The following is a 17,851-nucleotide window of genomic DNA, read 5'->3' as shown; positions in this document are numbered from 1 at the left end:
TGCATAATAGACAGTGCATGTTCGTCCTTCCAGGTTGGAAGTATAAGTCTCTTGGTGACCATATGGGCTTGCAAAAACCACTTTTGTTGGCCTGCCATTAGTCCCCTTATACCACAGGAATATAATTTATTGAAATCAGTGGTTAAAATCAGTGGTTTTGAAAAGTTCAGCCTGCCATCTTGATTCAAAATGGCATCCAATTGTATCCAAACATAAACGAAAACCAATATTTGGTTATTAAGTACATAGCGAACACATTTGGTACATGATTCCCTCTAATAATAAAATGTGTGGTCAGTTTGGAAATGAAATAGGACAACCCAAAAAGGGTTTACGTTCACAAACATAAAACATTGTAAATTAAAAGAGAAACAAAATTTAAAAACAGCTCTGAGTTTCCAGGAGCTTCAGAATTTTGAGGGACAGAGGTTTTTTTAAAAAAATACTAATTCTTCTGAGTTCAGACTGACTTTACTGTTATCTTTAAGTGTACAGGATGAACACTCAATTGCCCAATCACAACTCTTCTGGATTTCTGCATTGATTCCTTTAAACAGTTTTCACTTCTGCTGAGGGGAGAGGGGGAATCTAAAGGAACAGGACATTTGGCAGACTACATGACTCTAGTCGCTAACAGTTACCTCTAAGGGATGAGGGCAGCTGAGCGACAGAATGTTGAAGGTGTCAGTTAGAAAAAGGACGTGGAGGGGAGGGAGGGAATTGACCTGCTTGAAACTACAATCTACTATATATTTTGGAAAGTTGTTTGCCGGTTCACTCTTAGAATCATAGAATCATAGAGTTGGAAGGGGCCTTGTAGGCCATCGAGTCCAACCCCCTGCTCACAGCAGGAAATCCACAGCTAGAGCATCTCCCGCAGATAGCTGTCCAGCCTCTGCTTGAAGACATCCAGCAAAGGGGATCCCACCACCTCCCTAGGCAGTCGGTTCCATTGCCAAACTGCCCTTACTGTCAAGAAGTTCCTTCTAATGTCCAATCTGAATCTACGCTCCTGCAATTTAAAACCATTAGACCTAGTCCTACCCTCTGGGGCACCAGAGAATAAATCTGTACCCTCCTCTATGTGACAGCCCTTCAGGTACTTAAAGAGTGCAATCATGTCACCCATCAGCCTTCTCTTCACCAGACTGAACATGCCAAGTTCCTTCAACCTTTCCTCATAAGACTTGTTCTCCATACCGGCTATCATCTTCGTCGCCCTCTTCTGAACCCGCTCTAACTTGTCTATATCTTTCTTAAAATGAGGCGCCCAGAACTCTTAAGATATCACAACCAAATTTTGGATGATGGTTCCTGAGATCAATGAGCAGATTTTCAGCTATACTTGGATACAATTGGATGCCTTTTTAAGATGGTGGGCTGAACCTTAAAAACTGCACTGATTTTAACTTCTGGGAGGAAGGGTGGAATATAAATTTAATCAATCAATCATCAATAAACCAACAACTGTTTTTAAAACTGCACTGATTTTTTTGTTTCTTAGAATTCCTGAGCAACACCATGTACAAGGCTGCTAGTTGCTTGTAATATCTTGGTGTTAAGCATTAGACTAGCAGCCCTGTAGCCAGTGTTGCTCAGGAATTCTAAGAAACAAAAAAATCAGCTTGGCATGAGATTATTTTTTTTAAAAAACTCATGTTAGTAGGCCATAGCATTAAGCTTTGCTTGCGCTGAACTATGGGATCAGCTCTCCATGACCCTTACTCCTGTGTGACACTGAGTTGAATATCAGATTTGTTGACTCCAGAAAAAATGCAATGAGGCAAGTATTGATAACAATCGGCAATGGGGGACATGACCAGGAAAAATTCCCAACTGTTAGGTTATCAGTCTCTTCAAGGAAAAGATGACTAGACATCAGTGCCCATGCAAGACATAATTTATGACATGAAGAATCATAAAACAAAGGCTGTTCACTCCAAATGGAGGACCTTGCTCCTGCTTCTCAATCTCTCAGCAGCTTTTGATATAACTGACCATGGTATCTTCCTGGACTGGCCCCACGGAATGGGAAATAGAGAGTTTGTTACAGTGGTTCCAGTCTTACCTACAGTTGTGCAGTTGTGCTTTGGGATACCACAGGGTACCTTCCTATCCCCAATGCTATTTAATATCTATATGAAGTCACTGAGAGTGGACATCAGGAGTTTGGAGGCAAGGTGTCATCAGTATGCTGATGATACTCAGCTCTTTTCTCCATAACATCTGAGTAAGGAGAGGCTGTGCGGGCCTGGACACAGTGGTGGGATGAATGAAGGAAAATAAGCTGAGTTTGAATCCTGGCAAGATGGAGGCACTGGGGTGAGTGGTTCCTCTGTCCAAGATATTAGTCAATTGCCTGCCCTAGATGGGATTGCACTCCCCCTGGTGGAGCAGGTATGCAGTTTGGGGGTGCCCCTGGATCCAGGTCTGTCATTGGAGTAGGATTGCCAGGTCAGAAGCATCCCAAACCCTGAGATTTCAGGGATGGGCCCTAGTAATGTCATAGGGGCGGGCCCTAGTGATGTCATTAGAATGATACATTAAGCATCAACCACAGTTGCTTGGAGCATACCACTCAAACAAACAAAAAAATATCTGATTGGAAATGAAGATAGAAATCTTAGCTAAATGAGCGTGTTCCCAGGTCCAGCTGAAGGGATGGGATCATGTCTTCTCACCTGCTTAGACAGCCTAAGTAAGGAACATTTAATCTAGCCTATTTGCCTCTGGCAAGGAGGGTTTAAGTGCCCTCTGGCCAGGCCAGTCACCAAAAGGCTGTTGTAGGAAGAAAGCCTAGTGTTGTGGAGATGTTAGATGGGAGCACTCAGGAGTAAAGATGGAAGCCCCTGAATGCTGCAATTCTATAAACACTTCCTAAGGGACTATGCCCCATAGAACTCAACAGGACTTACTTCTGAGTAGATATGGTTAGAATTCTGCTGTTGGTAAGGCTTGACTAGGGGTCCTCTGCAATTATATCCATATCCAAGCAAGGTTGGCAACCCCTACCTGGAATGCCCTGCCTGCCTTTTAATGTGGCTGCTCCAAACCTCTTTACACACTTGACCCTTCACTACAGAGAGGTTTGACAAATGAGTAAGAGTTAAGAAGATTCTCTACCCTTTCCTGCCTACTCTGTGGGCTGCTATAAACTCACATTGACAGCCAACCCAATTCCAGTGAGTAATAATTGACAGAGAGAAAACCCACATAGTTTGGTCTACCTTCACAGGCAGTAGATTGGGAACAACAGCAATTGAAGCCACACTTTCCAGTATGTGAATTCTCTTTTACCACTATTGGGCAAGAAACAAACCATCCTGCAACCAACAAGGTGCATCATCAGTGGGTTGAGCTGACCACATGGAACCACTGTTGTTGCTTCTATGGATGTAAGGGAGCAAGGTCTGAGGTAAATAAAATGCAAATAGAAAAAGAAAACAAAACCCAGTGATGACTTCCTAAATGCAATACCATACCAACCATAACAAGATTCCAATGAGTAAGGCAAAAAATCAGCATTGCTAACCAAAAACATCCTGGCAGCCAGTCACCTAAGCTTACAGAAATCTCCATGCAGCACCACCGGACCCGGGGACTGGAGTTAGTGCACAATGCTGCAGCATGAGTGCTGACATGAGTGAGACCCTATCAGCACATAATACCTCTGCTCTGAAATCTGCATTGGTTGTAGAAGCTATTCTGTTTTTTATCTGTTTTTAACTCATTGTTGGTTTTATTATTTTGAGTGTTTTGAAATACCTGTCTTTAACTGTTTCTGCTAATAATTTTATTGTTGTAATTCCTTCTATAAACCACTTTTGAGGGTTTTTTTACAATAAAGCAGTATATAAACGTAAATAAAATACATAAATAACTTTAGGAGTCAATGTGGCCCTTGGGTCTCTTTCCTCTTTTATACCGAGTCAGGCCATTTAGTACCATCTAGCTCAGTACTGATGACATGGACTAGCATTGGCTCTCTAGGATTCCAGGCAACAGTGTTTTCCAGACACTGAATTTGGACCTTTGCATGCAAAATGTGTGCCCTACCACTGAGCTACAGCCCTGTTTAAAAAAGTGTATTTTAAAATTGTTATTTTCAATTCACTAATGAATGCACAGCCTACTAGGGCAGAACCATACCATGCATTTAAAGCACATTCAACATACATTTGAAGCACATGAATCCCACCACAGAATCCTGGGAACTGTAGTTTGTTAAGGGTGGTGGGAACTATAACTGTGAGGGGGAAACTACACTTCCCAGAATTCCTTTGGGGAAGTCATGTGCTTTAAATGCAAGTTGGATGTGCTTTAAATGTATTGTGTGGATCTGCATCACTTCATAAACTTTCCCTGCATATAAATCATTTTAATTACATTTCAAAATGGAAATCAGCTACAAAGTTTAGTGGATGACCATACAGCTACTCATCATCTCTCAGCCTAATCTGCCCCTCAGGGTGAAAACAACAGAGGGGGACCATGATCACCCCAAGGAAGAAGGGCACACTTAAAATGTAGAGGAAATAATAATTTGTTAAATAATAATTTACATCCATAGTGTGAAATCAGACACATATTAAGACATAGTATGAAGAAATATTTGTATAAGCATGAATGTCAAAGATGTTTATTATTTACACAACCTCTACATTTATAGTGCAATCCTATGCATGTTTACTCAGAAGCAAGTCCCAATTTATTCAATGGGGCTTTACTCAGACAGGGAAGCATGCACAGGGACTGCAATTCAGTGATAAGGAACTTCACTCACACAATCCAAAATTCAGAATCATGCCATATTAAGCTGTTTTGCAACTGTTTTATACTTGTTTTATGGTTACTGGATTTTAAATGGCTTTATTTCTTGTCAGCTGCCGTGGTTTCCAACCCTATCTCACAAGGTTGTTGGAAATATTCTATATACACACACTGGAGATGTAAAAATATATACACCTCATATAGTCATTTATTGTCAAAACCAGTTGGTCACTGCAGAACTTTTTTTTAAAAAGTATTCGTTTCCTGCAAAATAAAAGCAGTGACACCTAAGCAAACCCTGCCTAACTGCTTAAAAAGAAAGGGATCAGAGGGGGAAGAGAAAGATTTACAACAAATCCTTTTCTATATTTACTAAAAAGTTCCATTGATTTTCAGTACAATCCTAACCATGTCTACTCAAAAGTAAGTCCTACTGAATTCAATGGGGTTAGTTCCCAGGTATGTGGAATTAGCGTTGCAGCTTTACTCCCAGAAAAGCTTCATATTAGGAAGGTTTTCAAAACAGGTTATGAATAAGACAAACTGCCCTCTTCAACAGTCCAGTAAAATTTAAACTTGTTTGACTCCTTAATTAGAAAAGTATAACACTGCAGCATGTACGCTTTTTAAAACTTCTGTCCAAAAATTATTTAAAAGAAAAAATGTATAATATGCAAGTAATTTTGCAAGTAATTAAAAAAACCCTGCATATGCCTACCAAGATCCTGCTGTGATCTTCTGTTGAACTGCAAACCTATGCATGTATACTTAGGGCTGGTTCACATATGAGCCAAGATCCACATTAAAAGCTGCTTTTTCCATCGCGATTGATTTTGACAGTTCACATACTTCCGCCCTCGCTACAATTGGCTGTTTTTCTTTCTAGCATTCTTGTTGCCGCGCCCACACATTAGAATGTTAACTGTGGAGGCAGGGAATGGGCGGTGTTTCCCTAAATGAATGTCCCGTCCAGAGCCGAAAGAATGAGGCTGGAGTGTGTGTGCAAGTAAATCTCGTTTTATTAGAGTAATGGATACATCAAAGGCATTGCGCTTCATAGGAAACCCTACGCTAACTCACTAGAGTCCCTAACTATACTCTAGACATGCTCTGCAGCGTGTGAAGGAAGTTGACTCAACGACCCCCCACTGGGAGCGGCAGGCTTATATAGGAAATGTTTTCGAACGTAATCTCTGACTCCTTCGTAATTCCTGTCTTTGCCCTGTCCGTTTCTCACGGCGACGGGAACAAGGAGACAGGGGATGCACATCCAACAGCTCATCTGAAGACACCTGCTCCCGAGCAACGGGCTCGAGGTCAGGGGGCGGTGCCACACTGGAATCCTCCTGGGAACTGCTTGGTAAAGGAGGAGCTGGCACTGACTCTGAAGCTTCCCCCCACAAGTCCTCTGCATCAACTGGGGGCGGTGCGCTCGGCTCCTCGGCAAGGGCGTTACTCGTGGGAACTGGCTGGAGAGCAGGCTGCCCCCCTCCCGCACGATCCTGCTCAGACACAACAATCCCCAACTCTGCTTCTTCTGGCTGCGGAGGTGCCTGAAACTCATGCCTCCCCCCTTCCTGTCCCTTCTGAGTTGGCTGCAGCGCAACAATGAAGGGAGGAATAGGCGCTTGAAAGAGGCTTTCTCCCATCCCCCCTGCTCCCACCCGTGGCTGTTAGGCTGTCGCTGCACGAGATTGGTGTGCCTTCAGCACCCCGGGACAAGCCTCAGCATGCGTTCTGGGAAACATAAAAAAACCCCAAACAATTATCTTTAGAGAGACATTAAAAGCAACTACTAAAGGAAGCATTGACCTTTTAAGACGCCAAGGCAGCTCCCCTTTCCCCTGCACTTTTGGGCACTTATAAATTACGCCAGTGGTGCCTTTGCCAGCCTCCTTTCACCATGGCTGTGCGCGCTCCAAGCTTGGGTATAGCTCCAGTGAGCGCTGCGTAGCGGCTTGTGCACCACCACCCCCGCAGCTCAAGTGAGAGAGCCGGAGTTAAAGGCAAAAGCAGCTGAATGTAATCGCATTGGCAAAAACCTCATGCAAACGGTCCAAATTAAAAGGATCTGCAAAAAGCCTCAGATCCAGATTATACCGGCATCTGAACAGGCCCTTAGAAGCAAGTCCCAATCCTGCACAGAGAAAGTACTCTTTATGCTTCTGAAAGCTATATATTTACTGAATTCCTCATGTGAGACAAGCAGGAAAAGGAAACTGTGGGTTTAGCTATTGCCGGGGTGTGTCAACAAATCTTGTCAATCACAACCTTGACTTCACTTATTGGCTAAAAACCTGAATTAGAGCATTTTTAGAGCAGCATGTACTAATAGACATTGCAGGGGAGCGGCTGACATCTTGTTTTATATCTTTTGAACCAGACCACCTAGAAACTTACTTTTGTAACAAAATGAAAGCAAAAAGTCCAGAGATTAAGGTGAGTCACCCAGAGACCTGCAGAGGACCCCCAAAAACAAGAGTCTCCAGACACCTGGCAACCCTACACTGGAGGTCCAGGTAGGAGGCAATGGTTAGGCCTCATCTTGAGTACTATAGCCAGTTCTGGACACTGCACTTTAAAAGGGATGCAGACAAACTGGATCAGAGAAGGGCAACAAGGATGATCAGGGGACTGGAAACAAGCCCTATGAGGAGAGACTTAAAGAACTAGGCATGTTTAGCCTTGAGAAAAGAAGGCTGAAGGGAGATATGATAGCACTATTCAAGTACTTGAAACATTGTGACACAGAGGAGGACCAAGATCTTTTGTCAATTGTCCTAGAGTACAGGACAAAGAATAACGGGCTTAATTTACAGGAAGGCAGATTTCAGCTGAACATCAGGAAAAACTTCCTAACTGACAGAGCAGTACAACTATGAAACCAATTAGCTAGGAAGGTGGTGGGCTCTCCAACACTGTAAGCATTCAAGAGGCAGCTGAACAGCCATCTGTTGGGTATGCTTTAACTTGGATTCCTGCACTGAGCAAACAGTTGGACTCAATAGCCTTATAGGCCCCTTCCAACTCTACTATTCTATGATTCTATGAATTTACACTATGCATCTCACATAGACAAGATGACAATCTTAAGGAAAACATCTGGCAGGAAAGTTACAGAGCTTACATTTCAAAATAGTCTCTTTTTTTTCCCCTTTTCACATCAGCACACCTTCCCTTCGATTTTGTGTGCACATCTATGAGACTCAAAATCCCATTTAAGGCAGGGGTTTTGTATGGGTTAGCCAGCACACACTACTCCAGTGATCCTCTACACGTCTTCACATCACTCCCTAGGATCAGCTCTACACACCATTGCATACTTGACCAAGGGAAGGGTAAGATCTTTATTATCTGAATCTGTTGATTTAGAAGGGGGAGAGTTTAACTCTCACAGGCATAGAATCTTGATCCTAAACCTTGGGTCCTATTCGCCTTTTATTCCCGTAACTGCAGGATTGCTCTAACGAGAGCTAGGAAACATATAACTTTGCTTCTGTCTCTCTTTTTCTTGAGTCTCACGACAAAGTGTTGTGCTGAAACCACTTTGTCTCCCATATAAGAGTTTCTCCTTTTCTCTTTAGAATCAGGAGTGTGAATATATTAGTTAAACCAACTGTGATTTTATGTGTTGTTCTACATTTGTTAATGCACATTTGATCAACGTATACTTTCTTTCTTATAATAAAACCACCTCTGTGAGCAGTCTTGTGTGAGTGCATGTTCTTGGGTAACAGGCACACATGTGGTTAGGCACTCATTAGAACAGTGCTTGCTCATTTCTTCACACAAAATATCTCATTTCTTAACAGATCATAAGGGTTTCCACCCACACATGTAACAGTGGGGAAATGTGTCCTCTGCAATCCCCAAACAGCTGACTACAGCCCTGAGGGAAAAAAGGGGGTGAACCCCAGGATGACAAAAGACCAACGTGGGTGAATGATGATCAAAAATCTTGTTTATTGAGAACGTTATAAAATATATGCCCAATGCGTTTCGGTTGGATGAATTCCAGCCTTCATCAGGGGCACAAATAAGATATCTTAGTTATTCAGTACTGCTCCGGATTGATTTTGTATGAAACACTGAATAACTAAGATATTCCCCCCCCTTTTTTTTTCTTTCTTTCTGCCGATTTGGATGCCTTCCACTCCCCTCTCCTCTTTTTTGACTACAGCCCTGAACAGAAGTCACTCCTCAACAACCGGGGATGAACTGCAACCGGGGAATGAACTACAGTATTTGTACAAACTGTAGTGAAGCTCTTCCATGTGAGTCAGTACAAAAGAAACTTCAGATTAACAGACAAGGTAACTACCACCACCTTGTGCATATATGAGTCTAAGTTATCTGAGATATGCATTCCTATCTCACTGCCAGCACCTCTGCTATTGTTTTCAGCATGTTTTTTGCAACCTTTTCAGAAAACAAAACAAAACAATGATTTGGAATACTCACCTGCGGAATAAAGATCAAACAGTTTACTGTAGATGTACAGACAAAGATTCCTCCTGAGGTAAATCCAAATACTAGGTTGTGCCACAAGAGGAAAAAACGATTCACTACAAGTATAATGCCAGTAGAGAGAAAAATAATAGCTATCCCAATGATTAGGGTGAGGGACTGGTTGACTGGTGAACAGCTGAGATCATCTGTCAGACCAGCAAGGTAGGCTCCATAGATCAGTAGGGTGCCCTGGAATAAAACACAAACACACAAACACACAAACACACACACACACACGGATTAAAAAGGGTTAAGTTAAGATAAAAGGTTTTAGCATTTCCCAGAATGTAGGACCTTAATTATAATGTAATCTTGCAATTAAACGCCTCCTTATTAATCCAATCCATGTTTGTTTCAGGTTCAGCATCTTTAACATTAATTTAATGTGAAATTAATGTAATTTAATGTAAAAATGGCACCCTGGGCTCCTGTTTGCCGCCCTGGGCTCCTGCTGGAAGGGCAAAATAGAAATCAAATAATAAATAAATAAAACAATTCATTCAGCCAAAAAAATATAGCAATGGCAACTAATAATTTCAATCTATTCATCCCTTGGGGATTTCAAGGGAAAAATGTATAGGCATCTCGCAACAATGTGTTTGGAGGAGAGAGCAGTTGGACGAGGTAACCCCCCAAGAACCCTCCAACCATTTGACTGATTGATTGATCGATCGATTGATTGAATTTTTATCCCACCCTTCCTCCAAGAAGGAGCCCAGGGCGACATATGATCTTACTAGAGAATTATCGTGCATTAAATATAAAAGAGGTAAGGAAGCACATTTAAAATAAGAGAGGCAAAGCAACGTTGGGGAACCTGTGGCCCTCTAGATGTTGTTAGACTGCAAATTCCATTATCCTTGATCACCGGCCATGTTGGCTGTGAATGTCAACAACCTGGAGGGCCGCAGGTTCACCATCCCTGCTGTAGAGTAACTGCAAACAACATATAGCAGAGAAGAACCATCAGAAATGTATACCAGTAGAGGAATCAATGTTCAGGCAGAGGCTCTTGGTATGACAATGGTTAGAAGTGTTGCAAATGTGCAAGACTGTCTCTATTTTAGCCTCTGAAATGTTGAAGGCATGAGGGCCAAACTAGACATGTTTATCACATAGTTTTCCCATGCATGGTTGGTTTTCTAATAACAGATAGCCATAATCAATGAGAAATTGGAATTATTATTATTACTGCTACTATTGCTATTACTGTTATTAAATGCATTACCCACTCTTCACCAGCAAGTCCAAGGATGGGTTACAACAACAGTTTAAAATTTAATATTAGCATCAATTAAAACAAATTACAATCACAGGCATAGAGTGGGACCTTCCAGGTGTCAACAGGCCAGAGTAAAGAGGTGCGTCTTCAGCTAGTGTGAGCACCTTCAGTTGGGCCCAGAAATGAACTGGCAACCAATGCAGCTGTTTTATGAACCTCCGCCAGTAATCTGGCTGCTGCATTTTGGACTATTTGAAATTTCCGAGTCATCTTCAAGTGCAGCCCCACATAGAGTGTGTTGCAATAATCCCATCTGGAAGTTACCACAGCATGGAATACTATTGCCAAGTCATCTCTGTCCAAAAGAGACCAGAGCTGGCAAACCAGCCGTAGCTGGAGACAGGCAACCACTGAGATCATCTGGGTCTCAAGTAGGCATGTGCTAGAATTCCACCCAATTCGGATTTGGTACAGAATTTTCCATTAATTCGCTTATTTGCTATCGTTGCGGATCAAATTTTTATGTAGTGATTTCCCACAGCCATTTTTGGAAATTGTTTTTTTTTAAAAAAATCAGTGTCTAAGATATTGATATTAATACTGATATTTTTATTGATATTTCCTTCAGTTTATTGATATTTCCTTTATCAACATTTCCTTTCAAAATATCAATATTTCCTTTAAAATATTGATATTGATATCTATATTTTTCCAGGGGGAGGAACAGATTGGTAAAAGCAGCGGCTAGTGAATAAAGAAGAAACCTGAATCAATACCAACCTGTTAGGATGACAGATTGCTTTTGAGCGAGCACTGGCCAATGGATCCTATCCCTCGTCTCAAGTGATAATGTTGGATCCAAGAGTACCCCCAGTTTACCCCAAGATTTACACCACCTGTGGTCTGAGCTGTCGACCCTCCTGTTTCATCGCACATAGGTCACTAGAGTACCAATGCAAACTATGCGCTCCATAGCAACAACAAAGGCACCCAGTGTCAGCTCTGCAGTGCAGGCAGGGCTGGAAATTCCTGGGTATTTACCAGGGCGGGAAAGTCCTTAGCTGGCAGCTTGGTCGTAAATCTGCCAGGCTAACAAGGATGAAGCGTGATAAGGGCAAGGCCCTTTCCAAGCTTACGTGGCAAGCCAGAAGTCCAGAAGCGAGGTCAGTAGAGGTCCGGGTTCAATTGCCAAGGGGTCAGTCCAAGACAAGGTTCAGGGAATCTGGAAACACACAAAGCCACGCCTGACATTGTAGTCAGCAACAAGCTGAAGCCAAGGTTTGACTTTTAAGGAGCAGGTTTGTCAGCAGGTGTGAGCCATCAGCGTTTTGGCCTTAAGTGGACAGGCCTGCCCCTCTTCTGCCTGACCTTCTGTTGTCTACGTTCTGCAGGTGAGGGAGGAGTCCACTGTCTGCGTCTGGCTGAAGGGCTTCAGCTGTGTCTGGGGTGCTCTGCAGCTGAGGGGGAGAAGGAGCTGGGTTCTCAGGAGTTTCCTCCGTTTCTCCTTCTGGGTCTGCTGCTTCTGGGTCTGCTGCTGTTACTCCCAAGTCATCCTCGTCTGATGAGTCCTCCGACGGGGCCATGACACCCAGGAGCGATCATGTCGATGGCTCTTTGCATCTCACTATTCCATAGCGTGACAAAAGCCTCAACAGAAGCACCAGCCGTATCAGCTGGAAAATCCCCCTGAGCATTCAGGAATCCATCAGATCCCGTAAGTCTCCCAGGGAAGACTTTCTCAAAAGGTCCCCCACTCCTGCCACGTGAACTAGCCACCTTCAGCCGAAACTCACCAGGGAATGAATTACTTACCTTAAATCCCAGAAAAAGAGTAAGCCAAAGATCAGAGTGTAGAGATGTACAGAAAGGTCCATGGCTTACTGTGCAAGTCAAGCCTCTCTCAGTCACCTAGCACAGAATTTAAACACAAAATTGGAGGTTTCTTCCTTTATCTGCAAAATGCCCAGTATTCAACAAGCCATTATTTCGAGTTTTCTGTCACACAACATATGCTTGAAATCAAAGCTAACATTAAAATCAAAGGATGCAAGAACTCAACATCTCGGTACCCTCCAATTGTCCCATTTTAGCCAGGATTACCATGCTTTTTCTGGTTCCTGTCACAAGTAAATCACAGCCTCCAGTCTATCCTAATTTTCTTCCCTTGGGAAGAGATTTCTAAGCTGCCTGGAACAGATTGGGTTCCATTTCAGTAAGGACACTTCCACTAGCCACACATCCATTTACTGCATATTTGCAGTGTCCCAGGCACTCTTTGGCAGGAGGGAGGCATCTATACAATATCATGCTTGAGTTGTACACATCCCAATTTTCTCCTTTGTTAATGCAGATTTTTTTTCTTACTGGGAAAATTTTTATTAGTACTGTTAAGGTGTAGATGGGAGAACTGCAAAGGTGTGGCTGTTTCAAAGCAGAGCTACTCAGTTTTTGGAGGTGGTTGTTTCTGATTAGTGATGTGACATTTCTTGGGGTGGGGGTGCTCTACTATCATGCCTCCTTGTTTCCGTTTTGGCACATCTGGGCATTCCTGAGCCATTTTATTTCCTGAACAGCCATGGGAAGGTTGCTAGGAACAGAAGAGCGATGGCAACATTGCTGTGCATGGAATTTTAATTTTCTTCTTCTTAGTACTGGAGCAGGACTTACACACCATCAGAAAACCGAGCCTGGAATTTTGTTACTAGGCTTTTTGTTGGCGTGCAAGTCCCAGTTCTATTTTTTTTTAAAAAAAAAATGTGTCAGTTTCACACCTCCATTGTTTGGAAAACTTGTAGTGAAACAGATGAGGCACCAAAGGCCCTTGGAGTGAAATGGGCTTGCAACTCTCTGCTCTCCCCCTCTCCCCCTCCAGACCTTGTGGAAACAAAAGCTGGCTGGCTGCTCTTCTCTTGTGCAATTGGCTGGATGGCATCACAGCCCCTCACAAGGATGCGCTGCTCCAGAGAAGGAGGCTTCTCCCTCCTTTCCCAGCCCTTGCTGCCCAAGGTCTTGTGATAGCATTGGCCAAACCAGTTTTTAATTGTTTGATACATGGCCCCAAACATGATCCAGTACACGGGGGAAGGGGAAGGGAAGAAACACTGCAAAACATCCCAGGCTGGGCTTGTTGATGGTGCACAAGTTCTGCTCAGCTATTATTTTAAGAATAATGAGGTGGCAAGAGTGATCCATGAGCAACTGCATGAGCACGAGCAACTGTACATCAAACAGTTCTTGTGGCCAGACTATTAAAAAAAACCCACCCTCCTCGGTACTTTGTTGGCATGTTTTAGATGGTGTATGTATTTTTTTTAATCAGATCTATATGCTTCTTTTTAAAAAACCCTGAATGCTTCTTATTCAGTAAGGCAGGAATTGAAATGTCCGTCTCTGAATCTCCAATACTGAGATTAGACTTGCAATAAATAGTGGATTCACTGGGATACACTAAAAAAAAATTTTTTTTTCTTTTGCTACTATCACTGGGCACTTTCAGGCTGTCACTGTTTTGGGGTGGGATTCAATCATATACTGGCAAATTCAGGCTGTGCAATTAAAGCCAGCTTGGAGCTCTTGCAAAATAAACCTGCTTCCTCAAAAGATCATACTTTTTGCGATAAGGAACGTGACAGGAAAGTGTGGGACAACACTTGCTTTGATGCACATCATCTATCCCACACGCATAAACAAATCAGGCTGAACGCTCATTAAACAGTTAGTTTTAAAGTGACTACTATCATATCCACCTCAACTGTTGCTTTCTTTTAGCCTCAACATTTCCCATTTGTAAAACAGAACGAATAGTAACAAGGCTTAAGAATTCTGCGTCATGAATGTACTAATTGGCCTGGTGTTTTTCTTTGTGTGTATGTTTTTAGAAAAACCCTTTCAGCCTCTATATTCCTCAGGTGTAAAATGGGGACTATGCAAAAGCTTGTTAAAGTTTCTGCTTGGGCTAGTAGTCACTTATCTCTGAGATGCAGTGTCCTTTAATTGTAAAACGGGATGATTGTGTTCTAAAATGTCAAATTACAAAAACGAAATTCCTCAACAATACGTTAGAAATGGGTGCGTTACGTATGTACAACTTACCAAATAATTGGTTTGCCTCTAGAATTATCTGCTTATGGTCTGCATTAGTTCTTGTTTATAGCACAGTTACAGTCTGAACTGCATTGGCTCTATCTTCTATCTCACAAGCCCTCTGCCCGCCTGTGTCATTAAGGTTCCAACCTAGCCTCACCCAATTATATGGGGATAGAATTTTCCTCGTTTTCATTTCTAAAATGTTGGAGGGTGTACAGTTTTCTCTTAATGATGTAAATAAACATGATCCATGTTCAATATTTGATGTCCAGTCATCCCATCTTCACTCCCCTTCATCTTACCTTCAGATCTGCTTTGAGATTTTGAAGACACTGGACTGGATCCATTAAGATCCATATTAAAAGCAGGATGATGTCAGCCACAACTAACATGGACACCATCACGAGAAGCTGAAAATCTTTGATAATCTACAAAAGAGATACTCAACATGTTCACTTTGTGATATAATATGTCAATATTGCAAGTTTTTGCTCAAACCCTACACTAACACAGGCAAGTCTGGAGAACGTATCCAGTAATCAGTACCACCTGATATTTCCTTCATTATCAAATACCAAAAAGAGTTAAAAGACAAAATCATACTGTAAGGACCACAAATTCATTCAAAACCACTAAACATTTAAAGTTTAAATGTTTTCATTATTTCTTTATTATTTCTTTATTTTATATGTTAGTTACCTAACACAGAGCAGTCTCTAGATGACTTGCAATCTGCTTAAAAATATGCAAAATTGATGAAAACAATGCCCACCAAAATTTAACAGCAAATCAATATTGTGCACACCCCAATCTCCAAGCAGTGAGAGACTCAAGAGATTCCAGTACTTGCCTAGGATTCAGTTTCCTTGGAATAAAGGCCACTAGAGACTGTGGTCTTTAGGATATATGGTTTTATTTACACATATACTGTTCGGTATTATAAAAAGTACACACAGAAATAGGAACTAATTTGGTTGGTCCTATTTCTTAGCAGAGTTGTAAAAATACAAGCAGCAGAATGAGAATGTAACCAGCCCCACCTTTCTCTATATAAATAACAACAGACACAATCCTTTAGGTAAAATAAAAGAATGTTTACTCACGAATTCTGCATATGTTCAGAAACATAGGTTCTAGCTTAGATGAAAGAAAAAATAGTCTCAGTCCAACTTGGTCTTTAGTAATGGATGCTCTCAGAGAGAGCATCTGTGCCATGCGGCCTCTCTCAATGGTAGGAAGATCAGCAATGGAGGTATTCAGAAATCCCCCAGGACAAAGGAGAAGGAAGTCAGGTAACTAAACCCCAACCATTAGGAAGTTACATCATGGTAAACAGGTACATGGGATATTCCCCAAATATCCCTTAAAGTGACCATGCAATATTTGTTTACTCTAACATATACAACCTAAGCACAAAATGGAAGGAGCTCACAGCATTAACACTCCAACAGATACTGCCTCCCCATTAGGTTTCCAGGGGAGTCCCAAAGCCATAGCTGCTTTGGATTCAGCACACAGAGCGAGTCAGGCCTCTCTGTCCCTTCCCAACTCCAGACCAGCCTAGAAAAACACACAGGCTCTCTCCTCACCCTCAGTTGTTGTTTTTTTTGGGGGGGGGTACACACTTTTTGAAAAAGCATCACCAGCCAGTTGTTCCTATGGCAATATATCTGCTCTTGACCAAGTCTTCAGACATGTAAATTTGGTACTTAAGAGGTCCAGTCAGACCCATTAGCTTAATAAAGAAACTGGCTTGATCACTTCAGCAGGTTTCTTCTACTGTGGATCCCAAATGTCCAGATACAGAATTACAGGCTTAGAGGGGGATCCAAAGACATCATCCATACCAATCCCCCAATTTTATAACAATATATTAAACATTAAACACTAGACTCCACAGGAAACAAGCAAGCAATAACTTATCAGCAACCCAGTTACTAACACTCTGTCAGCAAGCCTTGACACAGCTGGATCCTATTCCATCAAATGACTAGAAGAGAAAAAAGTCTTAACCTGGCACTGAAAAGATGTCAGTATCAAGCCCAGGCAGGTCTCGCTTAAGAGAGTATTCAACAGACAGGGATCACAATCAAAAAGTCCTCTCTCTTGTTGCCACCCTCCAACCCGCTCTTGGAAGGGACACCCAGAGGATGATCTTAGGGTTTGGGTAGGCTCGTGCCAAGAGAGGTGTTCCATGAGATACTGGTGTCTCAACCCATGTAAAACTTTACAAGTTAAAACTAGCACTATGAATTAGGCCCAGAAACATATAGGCAGCCAGCGCAGTTATGCCAAAACTGGTGTTATGTGGTCAGACTGGCTATTCCCAATCAGCAGCCTGGCCATGACATTTTGTACCCGCTGCACTTTCCAAAACATCTTCGCATTCATCACATGGAAGTAATCTAGCCTAGAGGTTACCCAGGCATAGATCACTGAAGCCAAGTTATCTCTGTCCAGATAGGGATGTAGTTGGGCCACCAGATAAAGCTGGCAGAACACACTCCATGGCACTAAGGCCACCTGTGTCTCGAGTGAAAGTAATGGATCCAGGAGAACCCACAAGGTACAGAGTTGCTCCTTCAGGGAGAGTGTGACCCAGTCCAACACAGGCTATACACCACTCATCCAATCAGAGGACCAACCCAGAAAACAGTATCATGATTTTGTCTACGTTGAGCTTCACTGTGGAAGAGCTATGTTGGGAGTATCTGCCTCTGCATGAAGAGAGCGCCCTGCAATCCCTGCTTTGTGCTCTGGAACATGTTTGTAATAAGTGGTGGTCAAAAGTGACCTTAACCCATCTCACAAATTTGGGAGGTATGCTCTCCCCCTGTACAATGGGTGGGGTAGAAAAGTGCTTGATAGGAGTCTTCCCCTCTGCTGCTCCTTGGGGGTGGGGGCAGCTTACTATTGGGCCTGAGCAGTACTTGGTGCCCTGGCTCTGTGTGGGTTGGAATGACATATAACTCCTTCTGATAAGCCTGTGTGGCCTGCTGATGTGAGGACAGGCTGGGGAGGTACATGTCCCTGAACTTCATCCTGCATCTCAGTGTGCATTTCAGACTCTGTGCACGTGCAGCATTGGTCCATCATGTGAAAATTACTGTGTGCAACCTTGCAAGTAACAAGATGCAGCCAGTAAGGGAGGGAGCAAGGGGCTGGGCCTTCTGGTTTCTCTGCTCAGACTGCCTATATCCCAGTTCAAGTTAAATAAAGAGGGTCCCCTTTCTGCTCTATTCCCCTGTGCCACCAGTTTTCTTT

The 17,851-nt window shown here is 42.6% G+C and overlaps 1 protein-coding gene across 1 annotated transcript in view; it reads right to left on the bottom strand.

Moving 5' to 3' along the window:
- GPR156 (G protein-coupled receptor 156) overlaps nucleotides 1-17,851 on the bottom strand; it is a 43,689-nt gene that overhangs the window by 11,639 nt on the left and 14,199 nt on the right. The window contains exons 5-7 of the mRNA XM_061628228.1: nucleotides 14,890-15,015; nucleotides 12,314-12,409; nucleotides 9,232-9,468 (exon numbers count right to left, since the gene is read on the bottom strand). Coding sequence (XP_061484212.1) covers nucleotides 9,232-9,468; nucleotides 12,314-12,409; nucleotides 14,890-15,015 — 459 coding nt within the window. The remainder of the gene's footprint in view (nucleotides 1-9,231; nucleotides 9,469-12,313; nucleotides 12,410-14,889; nucleotides 15,016-17,851) is intronic.

This window comes from Rhineura floridana, chromosome 1, assembly GCF_030035675.1.
Source record: "Rhineura floridana isolate rRhiFlo1 chromosome 1, rRhiFlo1.hap2, whole genome shotgun sequence".
NCBI classification, from domain to species: Eukaryota; Metazoa; Chordata; class Lepidosauria; order Squamata; family Rhineuridae; genus Rhineura; species Rhineura floridana.
The sequence above is the reverse complement of the archived record's forward strand: the minus strand, read 5'-3'. Positions and strand labels throughout refer to the sequence as shown.